Source organism: Triticum aestivum, chromosome 6B (genome assembly GCF_018294505.1).
Source record: "Triticum aestivum cultivar Chinese Spring chromosome 6B, IWGSC CS RefSeq v2.1, whole genome shotgun sequence".
Classification (NCBI taxonomy): domain Eukaryota; kingdom Viridiplantae; phylum Streptophyta; class Magnoliopsida; order Poales; family Poaceae; genus Triticum; species Triticum aestivum.
Genome location: NC_057810.1, coordinates 54052578 through 54072381, shown reverse-complemented (window position 1 = coordinate 54072381; position 19804 = coordinate 54052578). Strand labels below are relative to the sequence as shown.

General features: G+C 42.6%; 1 protein-coding gene across 2 annotated transcripts; it reads right to left on the bottom strand.

Annotated features, from left to right (window-relative positions):
* Nucleotides 1–623: 623 nt before the first annotated feature.
* LOC123133433 (uncharacterized) lies at nucleotides 624–1521 on the bottom strand. 2 transcript variants are annotated; one of them, XR_006465255.1, is made up of 3 exons: nucleotides 1427–1521; nucleotides 974–1330; nucleotides 624–843 (listed from the first exon to the last, which is right to left on the bottom strand). XR_006465255.1 is itself a non-coding variant. In XM_044552922.1 (2 exons), the coding sequence occupies exons 1-2, from the start codon at nucleotides 1305–1307 to the stop codon at nucleotides 776–778; spliced, it is 402 nt and encodes a 133-aa protein (XP_044408857.1). In that variant the 5' UTR covers nucleotides 1308–1411; the 3' UTR covers nucleotides 624–775. The 2 variants fall into 2 exon arrangements, 1 of the variants encoding a protein (XP_044408857.1); XM_044552922.1 differs by lacking the exon at nucleotides 1427–1521 and having other exon boundaries at nucleotides 974–1411.
* Nucleotides 1522–19804: the final 18283 nt, after the last annotated feature.

Below are 19804 nucleotides of genomic sequence, written 5' to 3'. Positions count from 1 at the left end.
TTGTCACTTCCCAGTCTCTGCATCAAATAGGGATGCATACGGCCATTTTAGTATGAGTACGAAGATTAGCATGGTCCTCAGAATTTTCTAAATGAGTATCAAGATATTTCTTCATGAGTGGTTCTCCGTGTGCATTATCAATTCTAGGAACTAAACTCGGGTCATTGGGATCCATAACCGCATGTCCAACCACTGAGCAAAGGCTGGTACAATTAATTAGTTGTTCCATTTGTTTAGAAATATAAGAGCGTAGTTTAGATCACTAAAGTAGTGATCTAAACGCTCTTGTATTCTTTAGTGATATAAACGCTCTTATATTTTTTTATGGAAGGAGTACCTTTTAGTTGGTATTATGCATGTATTCATTTTTACTGTTTTCTTTTGATTGTATAAGGACGGGCCAATCCTATGTCAAATTGCGCTTATATATGTCCCATTTTGTGTGTGACTGATGAATTTGTTTCAAATTATTTTGCTTTGTTCAGACTCACGCAAGGCTTCGATTAGTTTGCTGATGTTTGAATTCTTTTACATGTTATATTAACCCTCTCCTACGTTACTTATTCCTCTTGCAATCTGGACAGAGAAAGGTAAAATCAAAGACACGTCAAAATTAGCAGGGATTTGCCAAATGCGCCATCGATAACTGGCTTTATTATAAGATTCACAAACTTCCTCACAATCACAAGTTGTACACCGAAGCCAAATACATTTTATTGCATTGGTGCAGCAGTTCGACATCATATGATCCCATGATCGGCCGGATCTTCAATCTTCAAGGAACCTTGGCCCGCGAATGGCGACCGCACGTATCGTTGCACGCATGGCTACAATACGTGGCGCCTGCATATGCAAAATGGCAGTGCAAGCACAAGGTCATCAGAACAAAATAACAGCATAAAGAGCACACAAATTCCATGAGTGTGCCTCTACGAACGCACCCATAAAGCAAGGTGGTAGGAGGTCCTCTTACCGGATGGCGCCGCCGGCACGCCGCATAGGGAGTCCTTGGTGCAGGCGACCATGCAGGCGGCTACGGGGTCATTCTTGTCATCACAGCTGCCGCCACACACGACCTTGCAGAGCATCGGGAAGGCGTGCTTGCACTCTAAGTAGCACTCTCGGTAGCAGTTGCAGGAGTAATTGGAGAACTGTTGATGGGATGGCCTGGACAGCATGAGAAGTAGGAGCATGGACAGGGCCGCAATCACTGCCGCTCTCTTCTTCACCACCATGTCCTTCCTCGTACTGTAACAAGAGAAGTGGGGAACTACGTTTCCGGCTCTTGTATGGAGGGCTCTGTACATGTTTCAGTCTGGAAGTGGATCTCCTGCGAAGGAAATCATTAACCCTGAGATCAAGAAGATCCGAGGAGCTAGGAATCATTTGCGTGGAAATCTGAGAGAGAGGTAAATCATGGTCGTACTTCCAAAACTGTAGATCCGCCCGATGGAAAGTTGAGCAACCTTTTCTGAAGAAAAATCAGCACCAAATCGGCAGAGTATCAATGGTGGCAAATTCAATCGGCAGAGTATTTGATGCTAAAAGAAAATGCAGAGCAATCTCTGTCTCTATCTCTAGTCTTTATCTTTATCTTTATCTCTATATCTATATCTCTATCTCTATCTTCTCTTCTCTTCTCTATATATACTTATATATTATATCTTACTACTTAAAAAGAACAGAAGGTTCCCATTTCACTTTTTTTTCCACCTCCCCTTTGTCCAACCTCCCATGTATATGATAATCAATCACCTTAATACACCTACCTTCTGAATCAATTCTACTTTAGTTTACTTACCAAATATCTAATCAAAATGTAAGGTAACTCACAGTTAGAATTTGATGAACATTTATTTACACAATCACATTATTATTGACAGGTAAATCACGAACTAACGTAATAGAATATTTATATCCTTTGCAACGCACAGGCATTATTCTAGTACTACCTAAAAGAACCCTAAGGTTCAATTTCCCCTCTTAGGTCGTCCCACCTTTTGTCACGCCTCTCCTCGTACGACCCCCCACCCCTCGACCGATTTTCCTTCCTCCCTCCCTCCACCGGTTTTCACTGGTTTTCTCATTTGGCCAAACAAACCCAACCTTTATTGGGTAACGATATGGCCGGACAAACCCAACTTTTATGGGAAATGTTTACGCGCGGTGAGCCGGATGAACGCTCGGGCCGGTAACTTCGCCACGCTGGCGCTAGCCATCAGGAAGGGAACACGTGTACCTTATCCTCTCCCCAACGCCTGCATCCACTCCTTTCCTCGCGCCGTTGACCTCTCTTTCCCCATCGCTTTCTGCCTCACCTCCTCCGACATAGCACCAGGCAGCTCCGAGCACTCCTCCCTTCGCACCTCACGCAGCACCTCCTCCATGGGGGTGCTGCTCCCATGCGCCATGGCCTGTGAGCTCAAGGTCAGGGCAGCCATGGCTTACGAGCTCGGGGCGAACTGCGACAGGGGCTCCTACGAGCTGCTATGGGCGCCATGGCTTGTGAGCTCGGGTGCAGACGATGACGGGGGAGACTGCGATCTGCTATGGGCAACGCCGTTGAGCATTTGCTATTGGGAGAATCTCACCGGAGCTGCAAGCATTAAGCGACACCTCCCATGCTACAACTGGTGTTAAAGGAAGCTACCACAAGGGCCGCAAAAAGCTTCAACCCGTGATGCCAAATGTTGGGACTGCTCAGTGCCATCGCAAAAAGCTACAACCGGCGTCGCAAAAAGCTTCGACCGACATCGCAAAAAGCTTCAATCACGATGACATGTCAGGGCTGGCTACTGTCAATACCAAAAAAGCTGCAACCGTTGTCACTTTTGCTACTATCTGCGTCGTTGTTTTCTACATACTTCACGGCTTAGCTGCGACGTGCGACGACGGCGGCGATCAACAAGCTATATGCTTTTGCTGGAACGAAGACTATGTGTGCTACAACCGGTTATGGCAGAGCTACCACCGGTGATTTTTTTTTTGCTACAACCATGTACGGATTAGTTGTGACCTCGGTCGGGAGTTGCAACAGTTGATGCTTTTGCTACTACCAGGCGTTGTTGTTTGCTACATGCTTCACGACTTAGCTGTGACGTTCGACGATGGCGGCGACGTTTTTGCTACAGCCGCCGCTGGATTTTGCTTCATCCGTTCGTGGATTAGCTGCAACCCGCGATGGCCGCGACGGCGGTTCGCTGCAACTATTTTTTGGTTTTTCTACCACCGGTGAAGATTTTTGCTACATCCATGCATATTTGCTAAAACGGTGCTTCAAACACGGTGATGGGCAGCGCGAGATGCCGGTGGGGGTTGTCACGGGGGGCGAGGCGGCCGGAGGCAGGACGGGATGTGTGCGGGGGAGACGGGTGCAGAGCATGGGGGAAGAATGTGCAGCTAACCCGCAGGAGTCGGACACACGAGGGGAAGAGATGGCATCCTGTCGTGAAGAAGACGACGACAGAGGTCAAACATGCCAGATCGACGTCTACTAATACGGTGAGCGGCGATGGCGAGCCAGCATGCGGGGCTGCAAGCAGGAGGCCAGGGGGAGGAGGGGCGATGGACAGGGATTTTTAGAGCATATGCACCCAGGCCCTCCTATCCTAACTCTTCAATATTGCTTTAAGATCCGTGCGACACAACTAAGTTTCTATATGAAATTTTCTCTTTTTTGCTTTTCCCACATAGAACATATCTTAAAGTTCAAACCTATGCAGGATGGCAAATCTTTCTAACTAGAATCTAGGATAAATCTTTCAGAATTTTTTGTCCGACATAAATATTAAAAATATGATTTTTTAATCAAACAAAACGTATTTTGTATATTTATGTTTGACAAAAAAATCTGTACGATTTATCCTAGATTCTACTCAGAAAGCTTTGTCACGTCGCATAGGTTTGAACTTCAAGATATATTCTATGTGGGAGAAACAAAAAAGAGAAATATATTTGTACGAATCTTAAAGCAAAAAATGGATGGCTAGATAGAGAGGGCCTGGGTGCATATGCTCTAAAATATATTTTCGGAGGGGCGATGGGGGGCTACAGAAAATTCTGTCGGGCAACGACGGATGAGGGCTAAACCAGGATGAAGATGAGTGGGGGAAGGAAGAAGAGAACGCAAACCCAATCGGATGGCTGCGCGGCTGAATCGGACGGCCAGGGGCTGACCGGTCAAACGGTTGGGCCGGCGCGCCGGCGCAGATTAGTGCCCAACTTTTATTTGGTAACACAATCAATTGACGCATGGCGATTGATTTCTTTTTGGTAACCCAGGTTAACTGAGGGATGGTAATCAATGTTCAAGTACTAAAACCAATTGATACAAGGCAACAAAAATTAATTCACTTATCGTGATCAGATTCTTCTTTAGTAACCCAACTTAGCTCAAGGACAATTAATATCTACATCACCGTTGTTTACCGCTCGCCAATGACAAAATTCATACCAGACACATCACGTACGTGACCTGGTGTTGATCTAGATCCCTATGACGTGGTGTTGGGATCACGTCAAAACACCATGCCATCCTAAGTGTCGATTTTGCACGATCAACCGATTCAATTCCTGATCCACTCAATGCAATCAATTCGTCAAGCAAACCAGAGAAACCCTATTCCTTCCCTCATCCCGTGTATTCTCCTATGGTGATCACATGTCGAGGGGCGCTGATACATCTCCAACGTATCTATTTTTTCAAACACTTTTAACCTTATTTTGGACTCTAACTTGCATAATTTGAATGAAATTAACCCGGACCGATGCTGTTTTCAGCAAAATTGCCATGGTGTTAATTTGTGCAGAAATAAAAGTTCTCAGAATCATCTGAAACTTCACGGAGAATATTTTTGAAATTAATAAAAAATTATAGCGAAAGAATCAACACTAGGGGGCCCACACCCTGTCCACAAGGGTGGGGGGCGCGCCCCCCTGCCTGGTGCCCCCCCCCTGAGGCTCCACCGATCTCAACTCCAACTCTATATATTCACGTTCAGGGAGAAAAAAAACCAGAGAGAAGGATTCATCGCATTTTACGATACGGAGCCGCTGCCAAGCCTTAATCTCTCTTGAGAGGGCTGATCTAGAGTCCGTTCGGGGCTCCGGAGAGAGGAATCCGTCACCATCGTCATCATCAACCTTCCTCCATCACCAATTTCATGATGCTCACCACCCTGCTTGAGTAATTTCATCATAGGCTTGCTGGACGGTGATGGGTAGGTGTACCATGTAATCGAGTTAGTTTTGTTAGGGTTTGATCCCTAGTATCCATAATGTTCTGAGATTGATGTTGCTATGACTTTGCTATGCTTAATGCTTGTCACTAGGGTCCGAGTGCCATGATTTCAGATCTGAACCTATTATGTTTTCATGAATATATGTGATTCTTGATCCTATCTTGCAAGTCAATAGTCACCTACTATGTGTTATGATCAGGCAACCCCGAAGTGACAACAATCAGGACCACTCCCGGTGATGACCGTAGTTTGAGGAGTTCATGTATTCACTATGTGTTAATGCGTTGGTCCGGTACTCTATTAAAAGGAGGCCCTAATATCCCTTAGTTTTCAATAGGACCCCGCTGCCACGCGAGGGTAGGACAAAAGATGTCATGCAAGTTCTTTTAGATAAGCACGTATGACTATATTCGGATACATGCCTACATTACATTGATGAACTGGAGCTAGTTCTGTGTCACCCTATGTTATAACTGTCGCATGAGGAATCGCATCCGACATAATTACCCATCACTAATCCATTGCCTATGAGCTTTTCACATATTGATCTTTGCTTAGTTACTTTTCCGTTGCCACTGTTACGATTACTATAAAAACTACTATTGTTACTTTTACCACCGTTACCGTTACTTCCATACTATTTTGCTACTAAATATTTTGCCACTGTTCAGGTGTGGTTGAATTGACAACTCAACTTCTAATACTTGAGAATATTCTTTGGCTCCCTTTGTGTCGAATCAATAAATTTGGGTTGAATACTCTACCCTCAAAAACTGTTGCAATCCCCTATACTTGTGGGTTATCAAGACTATTTTCTGGCGCCGTTGCCGGGGAGCATAGCACTATTCTTTGAGTCACTTGGGATTTATATCTGTTGATCACTATGAGGAACTTGAAATATGAAAAAACCAATATTTATCCCTCAACTACGAGGGGAGGTAAGGAACTGCCATCTAGCTCTGCACTTGATTCACCTTCTGTTATGAGTAAATTTGCGACACCTACACCTGCTATTTATTCTGATATGTCGCATGTTATTGATGATGCCACTTCATCATATGCATGGTGCTTATGATGAAACTACTTCTATGCTTGATAATACTGTGCCACTAGGTGAATTTCTTGATGAACAACTTGCTAGGGTTAGAGAGAATGAAATTATTGAAACTGATAATATTGATGGAAGTGATGATGAAGATTCTCCCCCTAGATATGAATTGCCTGATGTGCCTGAGGGTTATGTTATGGATGAAGAAACTGGTAGATACTTCTTTGCTTGCAAAGATAGATATGATCTTAAGAAACTGTTAGTTAAGCTGAAAGAAAAGTCCTTGAATACTAGAATGAAATATGACCCTGCTTTTGCTACTTCACCTATCTGTATTTCTGATAAGGAATATGATTTCTCTGTCGATCTTGGGTTAATTACTTTGGTTGAATCTGATCCTTTTTATGGCTATGAATCTGAAACTGTTGTGGCACATCTTACTAAATTAAATGATACACTACTAGGGAAAACCTTATACACAAAATTTTAGCAGTAGCGAGGGTCAAAAAAGCACGCTGGTGCTAAGTAGTAGTAGCGCGCCTGAGCAAACCGCGCTGCAGATAAAGTTCTAGCAGTAGCGCGTCTTGCTCTAAACACGTTACTACTAAAATTCCCACGGCTTAGCCGATAGCCTACACATAGTAGTAGAGACCTATAATGAACCGCCCTACCGCTACTTTATTTGTAGCAACGCGTTTTAATCTAAACTCGCTACTGCTAAAGGATATAAAATTAAATGGAAAGAAAATAGAAAGGTAATTGAAAATGAAAGAAATAGAATAAGGTGAAAGGAAAAAAAATAAAATGTGAAGAAAACTAAATGAAAAAGGGGAAAAAGAGAAAGGAGTAGTAGTAGCGTGTATCCCAGAACGCGCTGTAGCTAACGTAGCAGCAGTGGTCTTCCTGGAACGCGGTACTGCTACTTCTGACTTAACCACACATGGTTCGTCCTTCCCCACGGCCACTTCCCCGAAATCCAACTCTCCACTCTCGCTGCCGCCGTCTCCCATCGGCCGCCACGCGCTCTCCGCACACCCTCTACGCCGCCCCGACCCCAGATTCAATGCCGCCCCCGCCCCCGACCTCAACGCCGCCCCGGACGCCACACCCGACCCCGACCTCGACGCCGCCATCCGCCGCGCGCCCGAGCTCCGACCCTGACCTCGACACCGCCCTGCCCCTCCCTCGCCGCAGGCACCCGAGGTGAGCACGCCTGCTCTTCCCTTTCCCCTACCTCTGCCTAGGGTTTCTTTATATTTTAGTTGCATCAAATTAGTTAGGGTTCACGTAAGAGTGGAAGCAAATCGGATGCGGATGCGGCTCAAATGAGTTAGGCTTCATGTAAGGGTGGAAACGAATCAAATTTCTAAGATGAATCATAAAACGAGTAAAATTTGACCACTTATTTCACTTCATAGTTGGATAATTGGAATATCCGCTACCACTTTCCACCCCTATAGGTTCATCAAATTAGATGGTAATTAGGGCAGTAGTTCCTAGGTACTAATTAGTTAGTAAGAACTAGGTACTAATTAGGTACTAGAATATTTTATTTATAGTAAGTTTATTTTTAGTAAGAACTAGTTGAATTAATAGAACTAGTTAGTAAGAACTTCTTGCTATTTTTTAGTTAAAGCAATTTTTCCCGCCTCGACGTGGACGATGCCTATCCTGCATCCTCGTCGTGGAGTCGGCGGAGGACGACACCTGCTTGACCAGATAGGCCATGTCCGGGACTGGGCTCTGCCGGGGTGGTACTGGGAGGCGCTACCTACTGGGGGGCGCAGGTTGGTGAGGAGCCAGCCTGTCGTTGACCCGAACCTTCTTTGGTGGCGGTCGCGTGGGCCAGTGACGGTCCAAAGGCTCGAGGACTCCGCGGAGGTGGTGCGTCACCATGTCAGTGAGGAGGACGCGCACGTCCGTCGCTACTTGTTTGCGTTGGAGCACAGGTTCTCCAATACTTGGCAGGTTCTCCAGGGATCTCACTGGAGCTATGATCCCGTGATGGTTCCTTCTGTGTGGGTGTCCACCGCCCGCGCCGATACCCGTCGTGTGCTAGGGTTTTAGTTGTATTAGTGATGTTATATGTATGGCACTATTCGTGATGTATTAGTGATAATATTCGACGATGTACGGACGCATGAGATGATTTACTTTTGCTTATTGAATGCATGCTAATTTGAGTCCTATAAGATATTTGAAATGTATATCTTGTGTTGCTCAATATCCAAGTGGCCGGTCATGTTTGCAGGTTAAACCTCCGAGTGGCCTATGTTTTGTCGGAGTGTTGATTTATTTCCGTTCTGGCAAATTTCACGCGCTCGATAGGTCCTATTTTAGCAAAGGTCATGCCGGATTTTTCCGTGAATTTTGGCATGACTTGTGCCAGAATATGTAGGAAATATTGAGTGCCCCGGATTTGTGTGTTGAGTATCCTGGTAGTTGTCTTCGATCGATTTTCAATTAATGTTTTAACTGTGAACATAGGAAATGTCTGACGACGAAAAGGATTTCGGTATTTGCAAATACTGCGAAGACGAGCGCGACCTGTGCGACAGAATCTTCCTAGATGATGATAGGCGCTTCAGCATCAAGCTGGACAAGAACTTCGAAGTGGATACAGTAAGTCACAACGACAAGTCTTTTTTCATAATTAAGCATGACATCTGCTTCATTTGCTTCAACTTATATTTTTTTACTATTCTACTAGCGTATCCCCTGCCATGCAAGAGTTTTTGTATTGGATAAGATAGGTTTCAGTCATACTACGGAGGTAAAGAAAGTTTACTTGAAGACCAAGCATGGTTATATTTTCCATGCAAAATTATACAATTCAGACGACTACACCTATTTTGGATGCAAAACATGGCGAGCACTATGCAAGACTTATGCATTTGATCCTGATATGGTTATCACCTTTGATGTTCGTCCGGAAGATGATATTGAAGGTAATACCGACATCTGGGTCGATGTGCAGACGCCTCCGGTTATACCATTATGTAAGTTTCTCAACCATATTTATGTCTTTGATATTGTTTATTCAAAAATAGTTGACAACTAATTTGTATTGTCAGCTTATTTCGGTGTAAGCAAACATGTCCATTGCTTGGTAGACAGGACCTACTACTGTCCTAGGGCTGAACTCAATTGCGAGGAGCTAAGTCATTATGTTTCATGGCTTAAGGATCTTGATACTGTCAAGACAAATTTTGTTCCTGCATTTAGAAATGTTAGTACTGAAAACGTGCGACCAATAGTGTTCGTAATGAATTATGGTCACATCTATTTAGGAAGGATGGTAAGATTTTTACTATTTGTCCTCAATGCATCTTTTCCATACATTATTTTTGAAGCTAAACTTCATTGCTAAGTATGTTACCATACGATGTTCTTCAACAGGGACTCCCGATGAATGTTGTGCCTTTGGGATCGAGCCTAAAGGTACCATGAGTATTATTAGCTTACGGCCAAGATATCCTACAGATTACTTTAGTGCATTCAAGATCAGCGACGGATGCTTAATAGTGCAAGACTGGACCAAATATGTGATGGGAGAGCGCAGAGAAGTACTAGGGGGCAGCAAACAGATGCGCTACCCACGATTAGGAGACAGGTTCATCTACATGCTCCAACTTGATCAAGGAGGAGAGCTATACATGTTTTATGTTATTTTACCTAAGAGAGAGCAGCAGGAGTGATTAGCTAGCTAGAAATGAGTTTGAGGATGATGATGTGCTACACTATTACTATGATGATAAAATAGCTAGTGTTGGTGGTAATGACTATGATGATTATTATTAGCTAGTGTTAGTGGTGATTAAATAAATACTGTTGGTGGTAATGACTATGATGATGATTAAATAGCTTGTGCTGGCGGATTAGATTCAAGTGGAGACAACATGTGGTGCACATCGAAAGTACTACTAGTCCAAACTAGATCAAGTTTGGATTAGTAGTATACTTTTGACATGCACCACATATTGCCTCCACTTGAACCTAATCCACCTTCATTTGACACACTGTTATGGACATAATGATGTAAACCTCATAACTGGTATTGTACCAATATTTGTACGATGGCGCATAAATACACTAAAAAAATAAATAAATAAAGAATACTAGTAGCGATGGAGAGAAAACACGCTGCCAGTAGTTACATTAGCAGTAGCGTGGGAGTGAACAAACGCTGCAGCTATTTGTCCTAGCAGTAGCGCGTGCGGGCACACGTTACTGCTAAGCAATAGTTGTAGCGCCTTATTACTAGTGCGCCTACCCGCGCTACTAGTGCGCACAAAACCATCGCTACTGCTAGGGTTTTCCCTAGTAGTGATATAGCCACCCTGTTCAGTAATGAGGAATAAAATTCATTACTACTATATCCTTAAGTTATTTCCGTTCTCATTAAAGGGTGAAGCTAAAACATGGTTTAATTCTCTTGCTCCCGGTTGTGTGCGTAGCCCCCAAGATATGATTTATTACTTCTCTGCTAAATATTTCCCTGCTCATAAGAAACAAGCTGCCTTAAGGGAAATATATAATTTTGTGCAAATTGAAGAAGAGAGTCTCCCACAAGTTTGGGGGAGGCTTCTCCGATTACTTAATGCTTTGCCTGATCATCCTCTCAACAAAAATGAAATACTTGATATCTTTTATAATAGACTAACCGATGCTTCCAAAGAACACCTGGATAGTTGTGCCGGTTATGTTTTCAGGGAAAGAACTGTTGATCAAGCTGAATTGCTTTTGAATAATATGTTGAGTAATGATAATAATTGGATACTTCCTGAACCAACTCCTAAGCCAACTCCGAAGAAAAGGGGTATTCTATTTCTCAGTTTTGAAGATATGCAAGAGGCAAAGAAATCTATGAAAGAAAAGGGTATCAAAGCTGAAGATGTTAAGAATTTACCACCTATTGAAGAAATACATGGTTTTGATAACCCGACACAGGTAGTAAAGGTAAATTCTCTCTATAGATTTGATGAAGGTGATATTCCTCGTTATAAGTCTGCTAGCCAATGTTTAGATGAGTTTGATAATTTTGTTGTTAAACAAGAAAACTTCAATGCTTATGTTGGTAGACAATTGAAACGAAATGCTTATATGATTGAACATTTGAGTGATTACATGTCTAGCATTAAAGGTGAACTTAAACTCATTAGTAAACGGGCTTCTATGGTTACCACTCAAGTAGAACAAGTGCTTAAAGTACAAGATGATTTGCTCAATGAATTAAATAATAAGAAAAATGATAATGCTGTTAGAATTGTGACTAGAGAGGGTAGAATGACTCAGGAACCTTTGTATCCTGAGGGCCACCCTAAGAGAATTGAGCAAGATTCTCAGAGAACTAATGTTGATGCACCTAGTCCTTCTAAGAAGAAGAGGAAGAAGGAAAATGATAGGACTTTGCATGCTTCTAGTGAACCTGTTGTTGATACACCTCAGAATCCCAATTATATTTCTATTTCTGATACTGAAACACAATCTGGTAATGAACATGAACCTAGTGATAATGTTAATGATGATGTTCATGTTGATGCTCAACCTAGCAATAACAATGATGTAGAGATTGAACCTGCTGTTCATCTTGATAACCCACAATAAAAGAACCAATATTATGATAAGAGAGACTTCATTGCTTGGAAGCATGGTAAAGAACGAGAACCATGGGTTCAGAAACCCATGCCCTTTCCTCCTAAACCATCCAAGAAAAAGGATGACGAGGATTTTGAGCGCTTTGCTGAAATGATTAGACCTATCTTTTTGCGTATGCGTATGACTGATATGCATAAAATGAATCCTTATGCTAAGTATATGAAAGATATTGTTACTAATAAAAGAAAGTACCCGAAGCTGAAATTTCCACCATGCTTGCCGATTATACTTTTAAAGGTGGAATACCTAAGAAACTAGGAGATCCCGGAGTACCAACTATACCATGCTCCATTAAAATAAACTATGTTAAAATTGTTTTATGTGATCTTGGAGCCGGTGTTAGTGTTATGCCTCTCTCTTTATATCGTAGACTTGATTTGAATAATTTGATACCTACTGAAATATCTTTGCAAATGGCCGATAAATCAACTGCTATATCTGTCGGTATTTGTGAGGATGTGCGTGTTGTTACCGGACTTTGTTATTCTTGATATCCCTGAGGACGATAGTATGTCGATTATCCTTGGTAGACCCTTTTTGAATACTGCAGGGGCTGTTTTTGATTTCAATAAAGGCAATGTAACTTTTCATGTTATTGGTAATGAGCATACGGTACACTTTCCGAGGAAACAACCTCAAGTCCATAGTATCAATTCTATTGGAAATTTTTCAACTATTACTATTGGACATTTTGAATTTCCTCTTCCTACTGTCAAGAAGAAATATGGTATTCTTATTGTTGGGGACGTGCATATCCCCGTTGAGGTAACCTAGTGTTATTCGAAATTTCCCCGGTTCCATGTTATTCGAAAAAAGTTTGTTAACAAGACTTGATCAACCTTGTTAATGGATTCCTTTTGATGAGCATGAGATGGATGGAGTTAGAAAGCACAACTTTCTATACCCTCCTATCACTTTCTGTTATTTAGATTAAGTAAAGCAAAATTAGTATTTTCTGTCTGTTTTCTGAATTATCCTTGCAATAAAAAATAGCCTGAAAATAAAAGTTCTCCAAACGTCCTGAAATTTATATATGATTTTTTTGTTGAATATTTAAGAATATCTGGCACTGAGAACACACCAGGGGGAGCCACCACCTGGCCACAAGGGTCCAGGGCGCGCCCACCCCCCTGGGGCGCGCCCCCTGCCTCGTGGACGCCACGTGGCCCCCTCCACTTATTCCAGCACCCACTCACTTCTTCTTCCTCTAGAAAAAATCCTCCCATAGCTCAAACCCGTGTTCTAGCTCATCTTGCTGCTATTTTCGATCTCCTTGCTCAAAGCTCCATTCACAAAACTTGTTTGGGGGATTGTTCTTCGGTATGTGACTCCTCCAATGGTCCAATTAGTTTTTGTTCTAGTCCTTTATTTATTGCAAATGTTTGCTGCTTAGTTGACCCTGTTCTTGAGCTTGCATGTCAAATTTATATGGTCAAAAGTAGTTCTAATGCATGATACAGCCTCTAGGCACTTGTGGGAGTAGTTGCTATCAATCTTGTTGAGTTTGGTTCACTTTTATTTTGAGTCACTAAAAATTTCGGAAATTTTTCAGAGGAAGAAATAGTTTAGGAAAATATACCATGGTGGTTCCTCAAGGAAGCAAGGACCAAGGCTCGTGATACGTCAGCCAGACGATGAACCACCGAGGGAAGCTCAAGTGCGGCCTTGCGAATGGCCATCAGAGGAGTTTATGGTCCGGGTAGGCATCAAGGAAGAGTTTGACGCGTATGTGCGTAATGCTGATCTTGAGGGCTTCGTGTCAGATAAGTGCCCTCAATACCACTACGTAACTAATTCCTTTGTGAGAAGGTTTTATTTGATCTATATGATGAATGATATACCATGGACCTAGAAGATTTTAATATTGCTCGTAAACTCCCGCAGTGGGGTAATGTTAGTGAACCTCGCAATCTGAATATATAGATTTTGTTGCTAGTATCACTATGAGGGAATCTAGATAAATCACACAAGCTACCATAGGGAGCATTCATTTCCTTGCCATACACTACTTTTCTCTCTTCATAGGTAGATGCATTAACGGTAAAGATGAGGCCTGTCACATGTGTGTTCTAGATCTTTGTGTCCTCAAAAGTGCAGTATTAGGTGATAAACAATATAACTTGGGGAGTATTGTTTCATGAAGGTTGCATCTTAATGGTTTAAGTAGAGATTTGTTTGGTGGAATTTATGCAACTCGTGTAGCTAATTAACTTGAGGTACCTATACATGAAAATGATATTAGGTTTCCTCCTCCTTATCTAGATTATAATGCTATGGTTCACCATCAGTTTGTTGAGAGGAATAAACAGTTCCTCCAGTACCGACTAATCTTTGACAAACGTCGCACTGTCCATATTGCTCTCCCTGCCCCTACTTTCTTTGACTTTCAGGAAAAAAAGAGATATGTTATAACTAGGGAGGAGGTGAACGAGTACGAAAGGAGGACGAAGGCAGCTCGCCTCCAAGCTGCAGCTCTTGAGGCAGTAGCTGCTGCATCTCAGTATGACCCCAGCTACAACTTTGGATATCCGCCAGGCCAGCCGTGGCCATAGACCAACTTAGGCTAAAAGCCTAAGCTTGGGGGAGTACGTTTTTCTCACCGACATTACATTCATGTTCACACACTCATTCTAGTTGTCGGTGCTCATACTTTTTCATTGTACTATCCATGCTAGTTTATTCTCTTTTCTAGTCTTTTTCTTGTGTGTTTTTAAAACCTTAAGAAAAACCACAAAAAAATTAGTTGTAGCTTTTAGCTAGTTTACTTTCCATGTCTGTATTAATAATTAAAAAGAAAACCCAAAAAATTTCTCGTTCTTCTTTTGTTTGTTGGGAGTTTACCCGTGTCAATAGTTTTATTTATTTTCTTTTCTTTGGGGCTCGAGAGGGGAAGACCATGATGAAAATGTTGAAGTGGCTCTTATATGCGTTATTGTTGATTTAACCAAGAGTCCATATTACCTTCTCTTCTCCCTTGTATTAAATGCTTGCAGATTCCAGCTTAGTCCAACGCACATGCACTATTATTATTATCCACACCATTCGGTCGTGCTAGTGGAAGGCAATAATGACGATATATGATGGACTGATTGAGATGAGAGAAGCTGGTCTGAACTCGACCTATCTTGTTTTTGTAAATATAATTAGTTCATCGTTCTTGATTCAGCCTATTATGAATTAGAGATTATAGTTGCTCATGCCATGCTTAATTAGCTAGGAGTTTATAATGGTTTACCTTGTGCTCCAACATGCTATTAAAATGGTTATGATGTGGTATGATAGGGTGGTATCCTACTTTGAACGATTCAAGTGGCTTGACTTGGCACATGTTCACGCATGTAGTTGAAACAAAATCAACATAGCCTCCACGATATTTATGTTCATGGTGAATTATATCTTACTCATGCTTCCACTCAGTGTTGATTAATTTTAATGCATGTTCATGACTGTTGTCGCTCTCTAGTTGGTCGCTTCCCAGTCTCTTTCTAGCCTTCACTTGTACTAAGCGGGAATACTGCCTGTGCATCCACTTCCATAAACCCCAAAGTTATTCCATATGAGTCGACCATACCTTCCTATATATGCGGTAATTACCTGCCGTTCCATGTAAATTTGTATGTGCCAAACTCTAAACCTTCAAATGAAATTCTGTTTGGCATGCTCGAGTAGCTCATGTATCAACTAGGGTTGTCTATATCTTCCATTCTAGGTTGGTTATTCTCACGAGGAGTGGACTTCGCTCCTCATTCACGAGAAAATGGCTGGTACCGAGATGCCCAGTCCCTTGCTTAAATCAAAATAATTTCAAACAAAACTCCCCCAGGACTGTTGTTAGTTGGAGGTACCCGTTGTTTCGGGCCAGCCATGGATGGATGCTTGTTGGTGGTGGGGGAGTATAAGCTTTACCATTCTGTTTGGGAACCATCTATAATGTGTGTAGCATGGAAGATATCGAGATCTCTTGGTTGTTATGTTGACAATGAAAGTATGCCACTCAAAATATTATTTATCACTGTTTCAAAACTTGAGCTCTCGCACCTCTACAAATCCCTGCTTCCCTCTATGAAGGGCCTATCTATTTACTTTTATGTTGAATCATCACCCTCTTATTAAAAAGCACCAGTTGGAGATCACCGCTGTCATTTGCATGCATTACTATTAGTTTATATTGAGTATGACTGTGACTGGATCTCTTTTACCATGAATTACAATGTTTAGTCAGTCCTTGATCTTCAGAGGTGCTCTGGATTTATGTTTTGCGGTATCAGAAAGGGCTAGCGAGATACCATCTTGTTATATCATACTATGCTTGTTTTGAGAAAGTGTTGTCATCCGAGATTTATTATTATTGCTCGCTAGTTGATTATGCCATTGATATGAGTAAACATGTGACCTAACTGTTATTGTGAATATGGTTGGTTCATAATCTTTGTTGAAAACTTGAATGCTGGCTTTACATATTTACAACAACAAGAGCAAACAGAGTTTGTAAAAGTTTTTCTTTATCACTTTCAGTTTGTCAACTTAATTGCTTGAGGACAAGCAAAGGTTTAAGCTTGGGGAGTTGATACGTCTCCAACGTATCTAATTTTCTAAACACTTTTGCCCTTGTTTTGGACTCTAACTTGCATGATTTGAATGGAACTAACCCGAACTGACGCTGTTTTCAGCAGAATTGCCATGGTGTTATTTTTGTGCAGAAATAAAAGTTCTTGAAATGACCTGAAACTTCACGGAGAATATTTTTGGAACTAATAAAAAATACTGGCGAAAGAATCAACACTAGGGGGCCCACACCCTGTCCACAAGGGTGGGGGCGAGCCCCCTGCCTCGTGGGCCCCCCTTAGGCTCCACCGACCTCAACTCCAGCTCTATATATTCACGTTCGGGGAGAAAAAATCAGAGAGAAGGATTCATCACGTTTTATGATACGAAGCCGCCGCCAAGCCCTAATCTCTCTTGGGAGAGCCGGTCTGGAGTCCGTTCGGGGCTCCAGAGAGAGGAATCTGTCGCCATCGTCATCATCAACCTTCCTCCATCATCAATTTCATGATGCTCACCGCCATGCATGAGTAATTCCATCGTAGGCTTGCTGGACGGTGATGCGTTGGATGAGATTTACCATGTAATCGAGTTAGTTTTGTTTGGGTTTGATCCCTAGTATCCATTCACTAGTAGTAAAAGGGCCTATTGTCCCGGTTCGTAAGGGCCATTTGTCCCGGTTTTTGAACTGGGACTAAATTGTCGGTACTAATGCCCTTGACCTTTAGTCCCGGTTCTTACACAAACCGGGACAGATGGGCCTCCACGTGGCCGGAGCGGCGAGCCCAGGCAGGAGGCCCTTTGGTCCCGGTTGGTGGCACCAACCGGGACCCATAGGCACCCATGCGTCAGCATTTCAGGTGCTGGTTTTTTTAAAGTGTGTGTGTGTGTGTGGGGGGGGGGGTTGGGGTTTTGGGGGGTTAATTTAGGTGTTTCATATATTGTGTTAGCTAGCTAATTAATAAAGAGAATTGTCCTCTCTTATCTCCGTGCTTGGTCGATGCTACATACTATACGTATAGAGAGGACTAGACAAGTTAGCTAGTAAGCAAATGAAGGAAACAGAAGATCGTCATGAACATATGCATACATGGAGAAGTGATATCGTCCACCTCTCTTCTCTGAGAGATTGATCGAACAACAAGTTCTCGTATATCTATCTGACGCTACTGGCTACATATATACAATATAAGTATGTCTTACAATATAATCTCCTAATTAAAAACGAGCTGATCAGGGTCCACATGGTATTCTCCGTCTTTAGCGATCACGTGGTCAAGAAAGAATGCCGCCAATTCCTCTTGAATTCCTCGAATACGATCTGGTGGTAGGAGTTCATCCCGCATCCGAAATATCTAATTTGAAGAAGGGGGTCAATACATATATATGAATAAATGAAACTGAACACAAATTATGGTAATAAAATAAAATTGTGAATATTATTATTTACGTACTTCATATTGTTTGTCAGAGTAGCCCCGCTCACAGGTCGTGTGGCGGATGGACTCGCAAATGTAGTATCCATAGTAATCATTCCCTTGTTCCTGCCACAACCACTTTACAAGAAATAGAGGTTAATCAAATTGATAATTAGCAAGCATGCTAAATGGTATTGATGAAACTAGCGCTTAAATCACTAGGATATGCGTGGAACATGATACTATAGTACTTACTTTCGGGTGTCTAAATTGCAGCTTCTTCGGCAGTCCCGGAGTTTTGAGGTGAATTTTTTCCAAGCCCTGCCAGACAAAGAAAACAATTACTTGATATCAGAAAATGAACAAAGTTGCCGATATGGTGCGATAATGATCGATTTAACTTACTTCTCTAGAATTTCAGTCATGTCCGCATACTCCTTGGGATCTTTTCGTCTTGAGTCTAAGACGGTTAATAGTCCCTGCTCAAGCTTAATCTCTAGGAGAATATAGTGGAAGCTGCGCATGCTTGCATAAGTCATCAATTACATTACTATAACCTCGACTAATAAGGGAAACCGAATATGCACAAGACAGTAAACACTCACTTGAATTCATAAGGGAAGAGTATTATAGGTTTGTTTTGATTTAATACAAATGATTATAGAAGCTTGGCCTCTTTATCTTTGGCCTGAAATTCAACCATATATGCATCTATGAGATTTGTGTTAATGAACCCAATATCACTGATTTGTCTTTTCTTCAATTTGGCAATCTTCAATCTGCATAATATAGTGAGGATAATTAAAAATACATGCAATGAAAGAGCTGACCTATATATAGAGACTTAATGACAGAAGTAGTAGTACTTATAGGCAGTAGCAAGTGATCATTAATTTATCGAGGGCTTTTGGATTGAAAAACGCGAAGAACTCCTCAAATGGAACATTCAACAGTTCAATTCCAACAAGGTCATGCTCCTCTCTAACTCTCAGCATCAAAATATTCCTCCCCTTAGACTCTCTGCAGGTTTTCATGTACCAATCATGGAATCTTCGCATCATAGTTGTTAGAGATCTTTCATCTTTGACGAGAGGCTTCCCGTACACGTATTTGTGTTCGTCCACCTCCAAGAAATCATAATGTACATCATCGGGCAGGTAATCTTCAAGATTGTTATAACCGGGCACCATCCCGGTCGGATCATTAGCGACAATATTGCTAGACACCTGGAGCGGGGGGGGGGGGGGCGATTGTTTCACTTGTTCGCCGAGCTAGGCAACTTTTTTCCAGCTCATCGTTGTGCTAACCTTTGACCACTGACAGTACTTCCTGACCGCGACGCTTCGATAAATGACTTTGTAAGAATGCGCTCATAGTTTCCTTTCACCGGAGACTTTGGTGGTTTCTTCAGGGCAGCCAGAGTACGCTTTGCTTTTACCGGATTTATCTTCTCCTCCAGAGGTGGATGTTTCTTTGCTTTCACCCCTTCAAAGAAGTTCTTCACTTCGGCTTGCACTATCTTCGTGTTTTCCTCCACGCTCCTCTCGTATGGTAACTTCTCTGGAGTCTTCAGAGAAGGACCGAATCTGTATTGCCTCCCGGCTCTGGCTGTACTGCTAGACGCCGGAGCAGACGAAGCGGCTACGGCTGTCTTTCCTTTCTTATGAGGCGGAGGAGAAGCACTACAACGTGCCGGAGCGGCGGCGGGTCTCTTGATCCGCCCTTGTTGACGAGGCGGAGAAGGAGGAGGCTGGCTGCTTGGGCATGCAGGCGCAGGCGGAGAAGGAGGCGGAGTGCCACCATGCGCCGGAGAAGGGGCCTGAGTGCCCTGATCACTCGCCAGAGGAGGAGGCGGAGGAGGAGGCAGAGTGCCCTGACTCGCCGGAGGAGGAGGAGGA